Here is a 17,689-nt window from a genome sequence, read left to right as displayed (position 1 = left end):
TGTACAACATATAGGTGTAGCCCGCCTACATACTACTATTACCATAAAAATGTAGAGCGGTAAGACTGGATCAAACACAAGGAATCTATTACTTGTTTAACACAATTACTGATGTGACAGAGTTTTTGTGATCATTTTTTATCATGCATGAATTTAATTGTGAGAATTAAAATAACCTAAGCGACCTAACTAATAATTCAATTTTACTTTAAGAATGGTGGGAAATTGTTGTGATGAATTAAAGATTGGATAGCCTAATCTTGAATTCGATTTTTGAAGTGAGCTTAATTAGTTCATGAATTGCAAAATTATAATCGTGCAATCTAGTTCATTATCTATGTTTAGCATCAAATGAACTTTGCAACAAAAAAACATTTATCACGAGTCGCGATTCAATCTGAATACAACTATATAAATTTCACCAAAACCCAAATAAGTTTGCAGCATAAAATCCATAAAAAATATATGTATATATATATATATAATTTTCAAGAAAGTTAAACTAAAATCCTATCCCTAAGAAAACTTTACCTTGACCACACATGGTTTCAAGAATCTTCAATCCAATTTTAAGAAAATACAAGAAGAAATGTAGGAAAGATATTGTGGGAAGGAAGATGAATGATAGAAGCACGTGAATTTTGTGCTCTAAATCTGACCTAGAATTCGAGCAAGATATATATATGGATAAAGCATAGCTATATGCTCTTATTGTAGTGTAGGTCTCAAGACGTGTTTATAGTGTACTATATTTGTAACACCTCGAATTTTTATTATAAAATCCCTTTTCTTTTTCTTCAATTTAGTGGAGATTTTGGAGCCAAAAGCTTGAGAGTGACCGTTGATCAAGCCTAAGAGGTCACCCAACATAGGATTGCTCCAAGCTAAACATGCTTAGCTTTGGAGTTCTTATGATTGAGCCATCGAAAAAGAAGGTGCACCTTGTTGGTATAGGTAGTAACTTTCGATTCTTTTAAGCTTTTCTTAACCATACTTTCATGTCCTCAGGATCCCTCTCATTGATACCGGTTCATTCATGTACCCCTCCTGAATTCAGGTCGTTACATGGGAAATTTGGATTTAGTTTAAGGAAAGTTGAATAGATTATTTTGGAAACTGAATTTATTTTTGAAGTTTGAGAAATTAAAATTTTGGGAAGAGATACTATATATATATATATATTCTCTCGATAAGCGTGTTAAAAAAAAGGGAGAAAGAAGAATTTTTATTTTCTTCTTCGTGAAAGAATTGGCCGTCGTCTCTCTCTCCAACTCACACCGCCACCGCTGATCGACTAGGCCTCTGCTAGCAGCTGTTGTTTGTCCAGTCGTCGATGGAGTTGTCGTCTTCCGCCAAAGCTTCGCGCCAACACTCAGTGTGTGTCGATCCTCGCGTTCGTCGGTAGGTGACCGCCGTTGGGCTACACGCGCACCAAATCTGAAGCCCAGTCGTTCGCATTCGTCGTTTGTGAACCCGTCCGACGCCGTCTAAAGCCGCCACGTCAGTTTCTTTTTCATGACCTCCGTCCACCATTGCTCAAGCGTCGTTCGCTTTTGCCGTCACTGATCTATCAATTTAGGTCAGATTTCTGCTGTTTGGGTTTGTTTTTGGTTGATTCTTGAATACTTATTTACTTTTGGCATCAATTGGTTGATACCCATTGTGTTTCAACTATGGATTCAAGTTTGTGAAGGTATTGAGGTGTCATTTGGAAGTGATTTTTTTTACGAAGCTACATATGGATAATTTATTTGAGACATTGATAGTGAAGTATGTATTTGATTCAAGCTTTAATCATGTAAGCCTAATTTCAAATTATAATTAGGGGGTTGATTCAAGAATTTCATTCAAGATGAAAAAGAGTTTGGTTTACTAATCAAGATGAAGAAGAGTTTGGTTTACTAATTATTTGGGCTTAAAATTGGAGGTTTGGAAGGTGAATTCGAATTGGACCACACCTTAGGTAAGGTTATATGAAAATATTTTGTAATATTTGGGTGTTTGGAATTTGGCCTTAACTATTAATTTTAAAGCTTGTTTATGTTTAGGCTTGATTAAGGATTCAAGAATTTCACAGATATTCAAATGCTTTTTGGTTCGACCTAATATCAAATGCTTTTTGGTTCGACCTAATATCAAGGTAAGTAATCTTACTACTGGAACTGTCCACGGGCCAGTGCTGGAACTGTCCACGGGCCAAGCACTGGATGTATGCTAGCACGATGGATGAATGTTATGGTAGCATGATAGTTTAGTATGACCAAGGTATGTTCTGGTACGAGATCTGAAATATTTATTTGTGCACATAGACACTTGAATGCTCTTCGTAACTCAATGTTTACAATTTTTTACCGAGGTAGCTTGCAACAAAAATGAGAATTTTTTAATTATTCTTATTTTATTTATTTTCAGAAAGCGCAAAGGCACGACCAATGGTGGATCCAAATGCTCTCAACCAATGAAGTTTTTTTCCATCATGAAGGGAATGGTATCTTTATACTCTCCCTTACTTTTACTCACTACAATTATTTTTTAAAAAAAATTATGCCACGTGTCTTGACTTCTACCATCATCATCATTTTTGTCTTAAGTCAATCTTGACTCTCCTTCGATTATGATTACCCTAAATTTTTGCTTCTCACTCCATCAATATTTCACTAATGGCGGATTTTGAGAATTTGAAGGATGAATAATTTACTTCTTCTACTACTATTATTATTAGAAACAGGGGAGACTATGACTTTTGATGTAAAATATTAAAGAAAGATAAGTAAACATTTACATGTAAACGAACTCGGTATCTACTTGTGGAAGAAGGAATATAAGCAACTTTTGAAGATCGAGTTTCAACACTTCGTGGTAAGGAAAAAATAAAGAAAGAAACATAACACTTTTTATTGACATTAATTAATGTATATATTTGTTTATGCAGATGCCACGTTTTTGTGGATGACAAGTTCATTTGAAAGGGATGCTCGTTTGCTACAAAATGGGACCAAAGCGAGGGGAAATGCAAGCATAACAGTGATCATTGAAACTGCTTGCACAAGAGAATTTAGTGACCTTGTGGCAGTAAAGAAAGTCTATCACTGGCTTTATATGAACATGCTCGAGTTCGATTTATCCAGATATATAGTTGGCCTCGAACATACGCTAAAAGACTTATGTTTTCATACGATTTTTGATAAATTAAGTTTGTTGTAATAATATATTGTTCCAATGACAGCTTTTGTACTCCTTGTTAAACACTCAAAAGATTTCAAGAAACGTGTGAAGATGAGAAGAAGATTTTAACCCTAGATGCAAACAACTAACAAATTTGTGAATGTAGTTACTGATAGCTCTAGAACCCATGTAGCATATCAAGAAATTATAGAAATATCGATATAAAGAATCACCAATCATCTATGTGTAATCTTCAAATTATGCAAAGAATTGGTAGGCAAGCTTAATGATATTTATGGACTCCCCTCTTTGTCTTCGCCCATTTTTATTCATATATATATATTCCCACAAGACAGTTCGGTTTATGCTTATGGATTTGCGTTGCATTACTTTATCTTGTTGATCCTGTATAAAGTTTCATTCGAGTATGTAAACTTGCATTATTTCTGCGTAAGTTTACTTGTTTGTTTTTATGATGCCATTTTAAATTTCTTAATTTGTACGTGAGCATGGTCTGTCGTTGTCTGGGCTTGTAATAGATGCAAAGATCGATGTCGACTATGATGGAAATGATTAATCAATGCAACAATTTCATTGGATCTTGGCCGAGCTACATAAGAGATAGGTGCAGTTGGCCTACATCCAAGTTTTGGTGCAACCCTGCACCTATCTCATATTCTCTTTTTTTTTTTTACTCACAAAAAAAAAATCCCATACTTTCTCTTTCTTTACTCGCAAAAAAAAAAATATTTTTTTTTTTTTAAAAAGATTATGCCACATGCATGGTCTCACTAGGTGTTGATCGGGTTGTATCCAGCTGCACCCAAGTTTTTTCTTTTCATAGGGGGAATGATTAGATTCAACTTGTACCTATCCTATATTCACGTTTATTCATTCATTTATTTTATTTTTGTTGATATGATTTAAATAAGTAGTTGTGCATATAATAAACACTTGTCAGTTGAGCTACGTTCATGTTGACATATAATTATAAGATTTTTTTTTATTCATTGTTGAAGAATAAATTTGGTCAAGAAACAGTCATAGACCCAACTTGAAAATCCCTATCTTGAGGCATTCTTAATTCTCATTTGATTATGATTATCCTAAATTTCTGTTTCTGCTTCCATCGAGATTTGAATAATGGCGGATGTTGAGAATTTTGAGGACTCTCTTTCAAGTAATCCACTATTCTTCTTATTCTTATTCCTATTAGTACAATCACGCTTATTATTTATTATTATTATTATTATTTTTTGTCTATGTTGAGATAATTTAAGTAAGCCATTATACTTTGAAATTGGATTCACTATATATATATATATATAATATATATAAACTTTCATGCTCTATGTCAGTCCCCTAATTCTTGCTTGGTAGATAAATGTTAGTCCTTTTCGTGGGTTGCTATTTCCTCAACTGTAATATGGGTATACTGTGTTGAGCTGGATTGGATTGATGTATTTTTGGCAACCTAAATACCCTAAATAAAGTTTCTAATCCATCAACCTTTAAAATTCAGATTAGGTTTGGATTGAGTTTGTGCAGGTCATAATTGTTTTTTTTTTTTAATTAAAAATATGTAAATTTATATACAACACATGACTGATAACTAAAATTTCATTAAAATTCAAAATGCTAAATATCAAATATGTAAGATATTTATTGCAAACTTAAAAAAAAGACAAATATCATATAATTTTAAAAAATATATTTAAAATTCACAAATTAATTGATACAAAGTAATCAAATTTTAAACAAATAGAAATATATATAGTATATTTTATTTTATATATATAAATTCGGGTTGGGTTGGGCCAACCCAATTTTTTTAGTCAACTCACGACCCAACCCAACAACTCCACCCAACAAAAATAGAAAAAGTTTAACCCAACCCAACCCAAAAACAAAACTAACCCAACCCAACCCTTATATTTTGGGTTGGGTAATCCGAGTTGTTCGAGTTATTCGAACACCCCTAACCTATACACGTAAGTTGTTTAAATTTTTTTACAAAAACAAGGTATTGGAATAGATGAAGAGAGAATAGCGGGCATGCTGGAGGCTACGACTTTTGATGTATAAGATTATAGAAAGATAAATAAGAGATGTATATAAACGTAATTTTTAAAAATAAAAAATCAAAATAATTATCAAGCGATGCTTCAAGCACATGGTCTTGGAGATTAGAAATTAAAATTGAAAAATGTTATAAAATATACTATTATTCCATTCAACTAAAACAAATCTCATACCATTTTAAAATGTTGAACACCAATTTAGTACTATAAAATTTTCAATTTGAATCTCATAACCTTTATTTGTTGTTAAAACAAACATAATTCTACTGATATAAGACACGTACTATCAACTTCAAAGATAGAAGTTTGATTCTCCCATTCTCCATTATGTCAACAACAACAACATTTTAAAAAAATTACAAATACAATAAAATATATTAGTGATAGACTATATAATTGATTGACTCATATCAGTGATAGATTTTATCATTGGTAGACTTTTTTTGGCAATATAATATATTATTGATAGATTACAAAAGTTGAATCTAAATTTTGTTTTATTTTACCATTTTTTATGCATGGTACTATATGCTAATACTTTGATTGATGGCTACATTTGCCACTAAAAATGACATTTTTTCTGGATCTCCATGAAAAGCCCAGAAATGAAGGTGATGATGGGCTTAGGCCCAAAGGAAGAGATGGAGCCCAAGATTGTGAACGAGTCATCTACAAGACAAAAACAGTGGAACAATCGACGCCGATATCTGTGTCTTGAGCTCTCAACGAATTACCCTCTCACACTTCTCATTGATCTTCCTCTTCTTCCTCTGCCAAATCGAGAGATAAACAAGAAGAAAAATGAGCGGCACCATCAAGAAAGTGACCAATGTTGCCTTCAAAGCATCCAAGAACATCGATTGGGATGGCATGGCCAAGCTTTTGGTCTCCGATGAGGCTCGCAAGGAGTTCTCATCCCTTCGCCGAGCCTTCGAGGAGGTTAACTCAACCCTTCAAACTAAATTTAGCCAGGTCCGGAAGATTCCAATTTCTCTCCATTTTTTCTCTTGTTATTTTCACGGTTGCTAGATCTCTCCCCTTTTGTTTGGTTTTTGTTGATGTGGGTTGATTTCGTTTGGTTTTAATGTTTCGAGATTGCTCTTATTTTACTTGTGTTTTTTCAATCAATTTTTATAGTTGGGTTTAATTTGGTCTTCGTTTCGTGCAAATCCGGTGCGACTTTCTTCTTAATCGGTATATTAATAACTGAGAATCTAATGTTTCGTTTTTTGTGGGTTGTAGATAGGTTAATGTTGATTTAGTTGTGGTCTGTCTGATTGAGGAAGATCGTTCAGAGTAGAATTGGAATTTAGAAAACAAAAATGTTTCTCGTTGTAAAGGAAACATTCGGACTTGTTTGGATCCAGAAACTGCTATATGCATCAGATGATCAGAACAGGTTGAATAATTCATTATTGCAGCAATCCTAAGGTCTCATAAACTTAGTTGAGCAATGTCTATCTTATATGAAAATGGCAAATCATAACTATTGGTATCAGATGTGGATTACTTGTTGCATATAGTTCAAGTGCAAATCGGAGTGTTGGAACATGGCTAAAATAGTAAGATGTCAGCATTTCTCTTATGAGTTATAGGTTTTAATCACTCCCTTGTGCGTGTGTTTTTAAAAAAAGAAGTGCCATTGGAAGCTAAATTGATTGCTCATAAAGATGACCCTGCTAATTTTGTACTTTTCTTTTCTATCAGTAAACACTTTAATGACTAATGAGTGCTTTTAATTGCGTCGAGTTGCCGTTGATAAAGTGAAATTTCCCTCTCATGAGGAAAGGATTGATTTTATTCTTACTGAGTTTGCTTGAAATTTGCAAGACTTGCATTATTATAAACTGTTTATCTCTGTGTAGGAACCAGAGCCCATAGACTGGGAATATTACAGAAAGGGAATTGGATCCCGCTTGGTGGACATGTACAAAGAGGCTTATGACAGTATGCTCTTTGATTCACTTGTTATTTGAAGTTCATACTTCGATTTTTTCTGTGCAATATTTAGACCAGGCGATATTGTGATTTTTTAGCACAAGGTTTCCTGTGATGCTTCTCTAATTTGAGTCTTCAAAGATAGCGTTTCTTGGTTGGGCAGTTTTCGGGATCAATGATCATATACATACATTGTTAATTTGAGAATTTTGTATTTAGACGGCTAGCGCATATCAGTGAATCAGTCACTAAAATTTTTAAGTGGTCCTTTTAGCTCGGTGGATGTCACACTACCCTATTGCTGAAATTCTGTGATTGAAGTATTTACAACATTTCTCTTTTACTGGATAACATTTTGCCTTCTATTGTGTGCAAGAGAACCTAAAAGTTTTCTGAAACTCTCGTTCTAATGGGCCAAAAATCTTGTTGTCACAATGTAATTTGCTTGAATTTAGCTTTTCTCCCACATCTCCCACATATAGAATGGGACTCGGACATTGTCATCAAGATGCCAGACTGATTAACCATAGTTTTGCATCGTCATAAAATTACAAAGCAATGCCCTTTATGATATCTTGTCTTTCATATTCCTTACAATTTGGTTGATCTGCTTCATTTTTAGGCATTGAGATCCCCAAATTCGTAGACACAGTGACTCCACAGTACAAACCTAAATTTGATGCACTGGTAAGCACTAGTTATATTTTAGTCGTTCTGCATGTGTTGCTCTCTGCTAGATGCTTCATTTATTGTTTATGTGGCAGCTGGTAGAATTGAAGGAAGCTGAACAGAAATCCCTAAAGGAGTCTGAGCGGTTGGAGAAGGAGATTGTTGAAGTTCAAGAAATGAAGGTAATGGAAAAGAAAAGCTCATTTGATTTCCAATTTTGTAGAAGAAACAAATTCTCACACCCTATTTTTCTCATCAGAAAAAGATCAGCACCATGACTGCTGATGAGTACTTTGTGAAGCATCCTGAGCTGAGGAAGAAATTCGACGATGAAATCCGAAACGACTACTGGGGCTATTGACTGGAAATTAAGGTTGAAGCACCACCAAAGTTTCAGAATTTAATTTCATAACCCTTCAGGGACTTGTTTTGCTGCAGATGTTTGGTCAGTAATAAAACAAACCAGATAGTTCCTCTGCAATTTGGTTGGATTTGCTTTCAGAATCATGGTGACGAAATTGATTAGAGAAACTGAGTTTTTCCTTGAAATGATATTGTGAGAGTTCCAAATAACTCTAAGGTACATTGTCATGGAAAATGCATTTTTTTTAATGAGATTATATTAGCTTTCTTATCATTCAAAGATGGATAAGGAGGTGTTGCAAAGCTAAATTCATGGAGTTCAACTGTTTGGTGGTTACAATTTCATGATTAAGCTAAAGTGAAGTGAAACTAGGAAAACATAGAATTGATCCAAATATACAAAGAGTTGATTTCAAACTGCGGCAATGCTTATGGGGTATTTCAAACGTTATATTACTGAAACGCAATGGACAAACTTTGTAATATCTATATTATCAACTTCAGATTACATTATAAGCAATCAACAGCAAAAATTCGATCCCAGCGATATGTACATTAATAGAACATGTATGTATCTATCTATGTAAAACTTGAAACACTTGGAAGACAAGGGGGCTGGCATAAATGTACAAAAATGTGCACATTAATAGACCATGTATGTATCTATCTATGTAAAACTTGAAACACTTGGAAAACAAAGGGGTGGCTGGCATAAATGTACAAAAATGTGCAACTTGATATTTGTTCGGGCAAAATACATTCAGCATGTATTTATATATATATAGAGAGAGAGAGATATTTAGATCTAAATTGCCAGAAGGGAAGCTCAAATGTCTACCCAGAAAAAATTGAAAAGCTAAGAAAAGTTCGATTGAAACTTGAAAGTAACATCAAGTCTTGAAGAAAATGGCAGTGATGTCGACAGATGAAAATCCATCCAACTGATTTCTGTGAAAATATAGTGAGGAAAAAGAAAACCCAGAACAACCAGAGGGAGTGTGCGGGTTTTACGTGGACAAAATGCTTCGAAACCACGACCTTTATGACGGGATCCAAAAAGAGGAGGGGAGTGAGGAGTTTAACCAGAACCAGCTGCGGCTTTCTTTTGAGACAATTGGTCAGCTGCTGCTACCTCTTCATTTTTGTCCATTGCTTTCCTTGCTAGTTCATAGCCTGCAAAGTTCATGGCACCCAAAGGCGCAATCCAGAAGAACCTAGGAACTGCTCCTTTGAACAAGCCGATGGGGCCTTCGTGGCGAAGAATTGAAACGAAAACGAATGACATTGATACTGATCGACCTTGAGCTGTCATCATTCTTGTCTTCATCACATCGAAAGGTGTTGTAACAACAGCAGCTAGCCCGCCTGACAATGCCCCAACTGCAATTGTTTCCCATGGCTCAAGTTCTCGTGAAAGAAGTTTCTCAGCAGCCTTTTGAACAAACAGTAAAGAACGTGTCAATGACTCACCATTGCAAATACACAGTCGCCTCAATAACTAGTGGTAGATCTAAATGAATGGATAAAATAGCTGTCAGAGTACAACAATTGAGACATTTTGTTTGAAAATTGTGTACATTTTCATTTTTCTTTGATTGGAAACACAAATTCATAGGAAAAAAAGTACTAATAAGTAAATAAATAAATAAAAAGGGATAGGGTTCAAGCGGAAAGGTTCATATAAGAATCCCAAGTTTTGGCAACAGAATGGAACTACCCTTGGAGGAAGGTGATTTTCTTTTCATGGCAACTAAAGAGACCCACCAACAACTCTCTCCAAATACATGTCATTCAACAGTAGAATAATAAAAAGGGGATTGCAGATGTTATACCTATACGGAAGGTTTATACCATGGTCAGAAAGGCGCTCATCTAGTAACTTGTAAACCCCTTACACACCCAAAAAAAAAAAAAATGACAACTATCACGGAAATTCTTTGTAAAAGTTAAAACGGTAAGTACACAGGTTTTCAAGATACTAGGGGTAAAGGTATGCATGACTCGGTAGTCTTTGTTGCTGCATCCCTTTGGTTGGTGGTTATTTTATCACTTTGTGGATTTTCCTCATTCAATGAATCGTGTCAGATCGGGTTACGAACATTTTACCCTTAAGTGGGTTTCTTATCTTATCCCATCCACTGCCAGTACCAAGGGAATATTTATTTCTTGGTCTAGAGGGAGAAACTTCTAAAAGCTTCAACATAATAATCCTAATGAAGGAACAGATGGAGATTATGAGTTTGATATTGTTCCAAGTGTCAATACCAAAAAACATCCTACTAATAAGAACCTTTCCTTTTCCTACCACGTTCATATACACACACAATGGCCGAGGCAGGGTGGAGGATAGGGCTAAGCCAAGGGATCTGCTTTCTCCTTTTTATTTTTCAACTCAATCAAGGTGAAAGAGTAAGGTATTTTCTTCTATGTATAAAATATGCTAAATGATAAAATCTGATAAAGGCCGATCTTATTTATTAAGACAATAAACCCGTTAGTTACGCTTCCACATCAAAGTTAGCTAGAATAATTCATTCTGTCTGTTTTCTTTGCTTTAATGCCTATTGGTGTTCCAAAAGTACCTTTTCGAAGTCCCGGAGAAGAAGATGCATCGTGGGTACTGATGATACAATCCTTTTTTGTGGGGATGGTTAAAGAATGGTTCTCTTCAAAGTGACTAGTGGGTTACGACCTTACTTGAACAGGATATGTTCTATAAGTCGTACATATGTATCCTTGAGTTCTAAAGCAACTAAGGTTATGAAATGGCCTCAAGTTTAAAAGTGAAGTTTGAAAGTGTGTTGCTTGCAGACATAAGAAGAAGAGACTTAACATGAGTCTTTAAGCCAAGTTATTGTCCCATTTCCCAGAAAGATGGATTAGGTGGTGGTAGACCTATATTTTCAAGCCATTTGTTTAAAAATTTCATACGGTTTGATCATGGATCTAAAAATGATGAGTAAATAGACTACAACAAAGGATTGCTACAGAAAATATGTAATGAAAGATTTTGAAAAGAGGTTGAAAGATAGAATACAATTACATACCTTTTTGGATTCAGCATAAAGTCCCATGCCGGCAACATAGAATGGAACTTCCCTACAAAGAGTGGCACCAGTCCCACGGAAAAACCCCTTCAGGCCATCTTGGTTCCAAGTCCCCAGAATGGCCTGTCCTACATTGTCAAAGAGTCCTGCCTGCAACCTCTGCTTCAATACCTCACATGGGATCCGCACTGCAGTTCCCAAAAATGTACTCCAGAACGATGCAAGGGATTGGACCTACAAGAAATGATGAGTCATTAGGAATATAAGAGGACCATGGTGCATCATACTGGGTCGCAGAACACATCCTAAATCGAATGAAAAAATGGGGGCAATGAGTCTGTAATGTATGTGTATCTAAGCAGAAGAGTGCATAACGTAATAGTCAAATCGTAGTTCTTAATAATTTTATACATCTTTGAGGAGAAGCTTTGGGATTGTACTGAAGTACATAACCATGTCATTTTCAAGATTTACCTCTATTTACTTCATTTCTTTACCGTGTATGACAATACGTGAATAACACTAAAAAATGTAAGATTCTCTGAGGATCAGCATGTCTACAAGGATACCTCACTTTGTTATATATCATATAACAACTTGCCTATAATAAATTAGTCAGTTTATTAAGGCAGATAAACTAGCAAAGATGGTAACTTTATGTATAATCAAAATAAAGGACTTCAAATAACTGTATAGTTTTCCAACCTTCAAGATAAGTAGATGTTGCTATCTTACGTCCGCAAGAAAGATATATTAATATCTCCACCAAGGCATTAAATTTTACGGATGCAAGTTGCACATGCCATAGAGATACATGAAGATGCAAGTCATACTCACCACTCTTAGTATTCGAACACCTCTTTTAGTATTCGAACAACTTATAATGAAGGTTCAAATAAAATATACAAGAGGAAGGGTGTAAGGAAAATCAAAAGCAACCATCTAGAGAAAAGATCAGGACCAGGCTCAGTACATAGAGAAGTCTCTCCTAAGGACCGGGACACTAGTGTTCTTGAACTGGATTCGTACCTTTCGATTTACACATATTCCAAATCCCTACCAAGTCAGCTAAGCGTATTAAGGGGATCCTATAGGTATTTGGGATGATATTGGGGATTTGAGGAATGGCTCTCACCCGGTGATTTCATTGTCTATTTCATTATTGAGATACTATGGAGGTGTGGCATGGGAAACATACAAATGAGGAGCAATGTGGTTCTCATGGGGAAAGTCGTGGAGATTTCCTCATGAACCTGAAGTATTGAAGCATTTGGTAGTTGCTGGCAAATATGTCGATGTCTTTTGGTATTTTTAACTAACAGTAGCCATCCCTGGTATAGTATCATCCTTCATTCTAATCTCAAGTCTAGGTTCCAATAATCCTAAAATGAGATCTTTGATCTACTTCCAAAGTGATTTGAAAAGGAAGAAATTGGAAAACAAATCAAGGAGAGGGTTAATAGAGTAAAATGAAATTCGACACTGGATTCAACTTAATGTGCCTGTAGCTGGCTGAATCTCTCCAAAAATTCAGTTTTTCCTCTCTTTTTTCATGATTCGGATACTTAAGCTTCCTTTGTAACTTTGTCAATTACAAATGTTGTTTGTTATAAAAGTAAATAATGACAACCATACAGTGGAATCTAAAAATCACCTGTATGTCTGGTAGTGTCGGAGCTACATTTATCAGAAGAAGTTTAGTTGCTTCAAATATTCCAGTTCGCAAACCATGACTACAAGATTAAAGAGATAGCGTTAAGAGTTGATATCAGTATGGTACATTAAAAAAAAAAAAAAAAAAAAAAAAAAAAAAAAAAAAAAAAAAAAAAAAAACTCTATCCCATTAATGTTGCCTTGGCGAAAAGAAAATAACCTTGAAAACTGTCCTAGAATGGCAGGGATTGAGCCGCGGTACAGACCTCGCACACCTATCTGTGGAATCCTGGATATGATTTCAGGGAAAGTCAATGATGATGCCTGTACGCGAGTCTAAAAACCATGAAAAAGAAAAAAAGTCAAGATGAGCATATCGTTGAGGACAGATCAAACCATCAACATCCAAGTGTGAACTTAAAAAAAGGACCAAAAAGGAATATTTTTCTTAGAAAAGTATATCAAAATTGGAGAAGTGGAAAAATCTAAGCTAGATGTATTAAAATTGGTTCAAAGAATTTACCTTAATTGTATCGATTGGAAACATTAAAGAAGTAGACAGAGCACAAGAAAGACCCCCAGCCAATGCAGATCTTAGAACACTGCCAGCAGGTATTTCCACAGGCGGTGGAACAGCAACAACCGTAGCAGCTTCAAACCAGATACTCCTGTATCAATTATTAAAGAAGTTATAATGTTAAAAATCTTGGTAAATCATTAAAAAAAAAAAAAAAAAACACTAAATTCATACTCAATATAAAGATTAGCAAGTAATAAGCATTGGCTACCTACAAATACTATAACGTAACCAATTTTATGAACAGCAACAACGTAGCCATAAGAAAAGTAAAGGGGGCAAAAAAAGAAAAAAGGGCCACACGAGATGGATCATAAACCTTTAAGTTCAGATATCATATAATTATGACAAAAGCACAAATCACATATAGCAATTATAATATTTGTAATTACTCTATATGTTAATTCTCAACAACTAGAGTCCACTAGTAAGTTTCTGGCTCAAGGCTTGTTTCTTATATAAATCTTGTCTATTTATACTTTACTTTTATGCTAAATAAAAGTTGGTCTTTCCATCCAATAAACAGATTTTTTGTTTAAAAAGAAAAACTCAATTAGGGAACAACATTGCATAATGGCTAAAAACACCAAGGGTCAGCATAAATGTTGAATATCCATTCAGCATGAAGAGCACTTGGAATATAAAATAAAAAAATCTAAGCAGCAGCCAACACATCAACATTTACTGTTTCCAAATACTTAGATGTTGATTCGAATCAGATGATTCTCCATAGCGATCAATTAGAATAAATCCAAAAATCTCACTCAGGTTCTATTTTAACCATGCACTTCATATGATTATCTCAAGAAAATATATCATCCAAGCAGACTAAGTTGAGTCTTTTTGGCTAATAAGTTTCAATTACTCTATGAACACCGGAAAAATAATAATAATATAAGTAAATCATAAAAATCTTTTTCCCTCTCTTTCTTTCTTATATTTATAGTTGAAAGAAACTCGCAAAAGTCTGACCATGAGATGTACCTTAGAATCTTAAATAAAAAATCTAACTTACCGTGGATCTTCTTGCAGTCGATCTGAAGGAAGAAGCAACATAAAATTTCGAAAATGTCCGTATGAGATAGATTCTTCAGTGTCTGCATTAAGAAATCGCATCATAGCAACAGCATTGTCTTCATTGGCAGGGAGTCCAGCATTCTTAAGTGATGCCAATATTTCACTTTTTTGCAAAGTCCCTGACTTGCTGAGACAGAGAGAAGTATATGCACGTAGAATGGTTGGTTCCTTCTGTTCCATGAAGGACAAAAATTGCTTCCAACCAAATGACTTCGAAAATATGTGACTTCTAGTGCGATTCATGAACTCCCGAGCATATCGTTTGGGCAATTTTCTCTTTCTAATTGCAATTTCAAGGTCCTCCATAGTCACTTGGCCATCACCGTCCCTATCCAGCTCCTCAAAGAACCTCCTTCCTATATAAGAGCATTAAGTTGGTAAACCTTTTTTCCCCTTAAATTAAGTACATGAACCGATGGAATTAGGAGATAGTAGGAGAGCTGTGACATAAATGCATATCAAGCATGTGTGCCCATGCTAAGTAAGGAGAGAGAGAAAAAAAAAAGGGAAAAAAACCCCACAAAAGGGAGAGGGAGAAGGTGACACCCGGAGAATATCTACTTTCAACTCAAAAGACAAACTACATCAATTCTTTCAGTTATGACCATTAGAGCTCCTTACTTTTCAGTTATGACCATTAGAGCTCCTTACTTGTCATTACAAAGGCAGGTTTATAATTGCCTTCCTTGATGTGACAAGACAGAAACTCGCTAAAACCATGTGCACAAGCTAAAGTTAATAAAAGAGGAACATAAAAGTTGACAAGTTCTTGACCGATCTGTTAGATCCCTGGATTTTCCTTGGTACAAATCCATCTCCTCACTCTAAGGTAAAAGTTCCAAGAAGAGCGTGATTAAGAAATAACAAAGAGAGCAGCCTCAATGCACATCATTGAATTTAAACATAACGATGACAAGATAATTACTTCAAATAGCTTTAAACCTGAAAGTGTACTATGTTTAATGCAAAAGAATATGAACTGTTTGAGCATACCTTCAGCCTCTGTGTATCTGAAGAAGTCCTGAACTGAGATCAATTTCTTTTTGTCTGGATAATCTTTAGAAGACCGCCCTACTTGTGGTAAAAGCTCAATAAGCTCGGTCAATGACACAGTAGATAATGTAGATCTCAAGCGTTCAACATTAGAGAGAGGAATGCTAAGAATACCACTCGCTAGTTTTTGTGGTGAAATTCCACTAGTTTCTTCCCTACTCTGAGCAGATACCCCATCATCCCCCTCGTTCACAGAAGAACTGACTCCCACTATGCCTGATGGAACACCTCCAACTCTTGCAAACCTCAAGTTCCCGAAAAACCCATTTACTTCTGCTTTTCGACCTTCCCAAATGCTTGCCACAGCCTTGAAATGATCAACCTGAGGGGACAATGGTGACTGTGGGGAAGTATCATAGCACTTATCAACATTTCCTGCCCCGTGAAGATCGAACTTTTGAAGATTCTGTGTCAACTGATCAAAAACAAAACCTATTAAGCACTCAAATGGCACATGTTTTCCTTCATCGTGCCTCAAACTTTCCTGAAATGGTTTATTATGCTGCTTCTCCTTCTGCCTTCGTTTTGACTCACGTGAAACTTTTTGCTTCGTGCACAAACCTATCTTTTCCTCCTCATCCGTTTTCTGTAATCGCTTCTTAATTGTTTTAAAAGGGCGGGGAAGTGCCTGAACAACATTGTTAACCAACAAAGACCAAGAGACTGCAAACTGCAAGCAGTTCGCACAAGATGCCTCCTCCTTAGCCAAATCTTCCTCTTTCAATGCACTATCAGAAGCCTCCGAATTCACCGACTTCCGCGAGAAGTTTCCTAAGAAAGCCTTTACTGGAACGTTAATGGATAAACCTTGCTTCCGTTTATCCCCAGCAACATAAGGACCCCGTACCTTCGTACCACAGATCTCACCTTGGCTCTGCTTATCCTCATCCTTAGGTCGCAAAATCAATCTTATGAAATTTTCCTCATTCTTATGCCCCGGTAAACAGTACTCAAGATCCTTCGCTACTTTCCGGAAGCCCAATTCGACAGGCGAAAGCGCTTCCTTAACAACTTGAATCGAGTTGAAAAAAGATTCGATTGGGTCATTAGCAGACACCATTACTAACAACTCCTAAACTACACAAACTTTCAACGAAATCACCGAACTGCTCCACAGACACCAGCAATCCAAACAAACACCATTTACACAAATAAAAAAAAGAAATTTATATATATATTAAAAAAAAAAAGAAAAGTAGAAAGCTAGATGAAATTCACAATCAACGAATCCGAAAGAACCATTACCAGGCGGTGTGGATAAGCGATTGAAGAAAATAAGGAGGGCGATAATTGAATCCGAAACCGATAAAACCCAAAGAGACGGAGTTGAAATCGAAGCGTACCACACATTTCGGCAAAGCTCAAAAGCAATCCATTTGTGGATAAAGAAAGAGAGAGAAAAAGGTTCTAGCTCGCCATTGTAGCAGAGAATGAAAGAAAGATGAGAAGAAGACGAGTGGAATTTGGGCAACGGCTTTGGTTTATGCTTTGTTAGAGAGACGAGTGGCAGACGAAGCAGAAGAAGAAGGAACCAGCAGTTGAAGACTGAAAAGCCTATCATTTTTTGTGTTTTATTTATTTTTATAATATGGATTATTTATCCTTTTTATTTTAATTTTGTTTTCAACATAATTTAAATAACTCAAACTAACAATATAAATTTATTATGTTATTATCTCTTAATTAAATTACAAATCTTTTTATGTTCAAATGGATCATTAGTCTCTCTGGTCTGATTTTATCATTTTCTTTTTATTATATCGGATGAAGGAATTAAAATTTTAACCTCAAAATTGATAATACGAATAATGATTGAATCTATAAAATATTAAGATCCAATTGATAACCATTTCGCTTTTTATTTTTAATTATTGAAAATTAAGTCTACAAGCCAAAATTTGAAGGCTAAAAAAATAACTTTTAAAAGTTTATCTTTAAAAAAAATATAGAGAAAATATGTTTAATTTTAAAAACTACAAATAAAAAGCGAAATAATTACTAAATAGGTCTAAATAATTTTAATCAAAACTGCTATTTATTTTAAGGGGTAGGTTTTCATATGTTTT

At 35.1% G+C, this 17,689-nt stretch overlaps 2 protein-coding genes and 1 pseudogene across 2 annotated transcripts; 2 read left to right on the top strand and 1 right to left on the bottom strand.

Moving 5' to 3' along the window:
- The first annotated feature begins 2,256 nt into the window (after nt 1-2,256).
- Nucleotides 2,257-3,742, top strand: LOC120081049 (annotated as a pseudogene).
- A 2,207-nt stretch (nt 3,743-5,949) lies between these two features.
- On the top strand, nt 5,950-8,525 carry LOC120082142 (ATP synthase subunit d, mitochondrial). Its single transcript, XM_039037385.1, has 5 exons — nt 5,950-6,218; nt 7,112-7,193; nt 7,807-7,871; nt 7,949-8,035; nt 8,113-8,525. Exons 1-5 carry the CDS (start codon nt 6,048-6,050, stop codon nt 8,212-8,214), a joined length of 507 nt encoding a protein of 168 aa, XP_038893313.1. The 5' UTR covers nt 5,950-6,047; the 3' UTR covers nt 8,215-8,525.
- Nucleotides 8,526-8,818: 293 nt separating this feature from the next.
- Nucleotides 8,819-17,182, bottom strand: LOC120082141 (mitochondrial substrate carrier family protein C). Its single transcript, XM_039037384.1, has 8 exons — nt 16,869-17,182; nt 15,564-16,729; nt 14,509-14,926; nt 13,440-13,584; nt 13,137-13,252; nt 12,918-12,996; nt 11,264-11,497; nt 8,819-9,648 (listed from the first exon to the last, which is right to left on the bottom strand). Exons 2-8 carry the CDS (start codon nt 16,681-16,683, stop codon nt 9,295-9,297), a joined length of 2,466 nt encoding a protein of 821 aa, XP_038893312.1. The 5' UTR covers nt 16,684-16,729; nt 16,869-17,182; the 3' UTR covers nt 8,819-9,294.
- Nucleotides 17,183-17,689: the final 507 nt, after the last annotated feature.

The sequence above is a fragment of the Benincasa hispida genome, chromosome 7 (genome assembly GCF_009727055.1).
Source record: "Benincasa hispida cultivar B227 chromosome 7, ASM972705v1, whole genome shotgun sequence".
NCBI lineage: Eukaryota > Viridiplantae > Streptophyta > Magnoliopsida > Cucurbitales > Cucurbitaceae > Benincasa > Benincasa hispida.
Note: the sequence above shows the minus strand (reverse complement) of the source record. Positions and strands in the feature narration are given on the sequence as shown.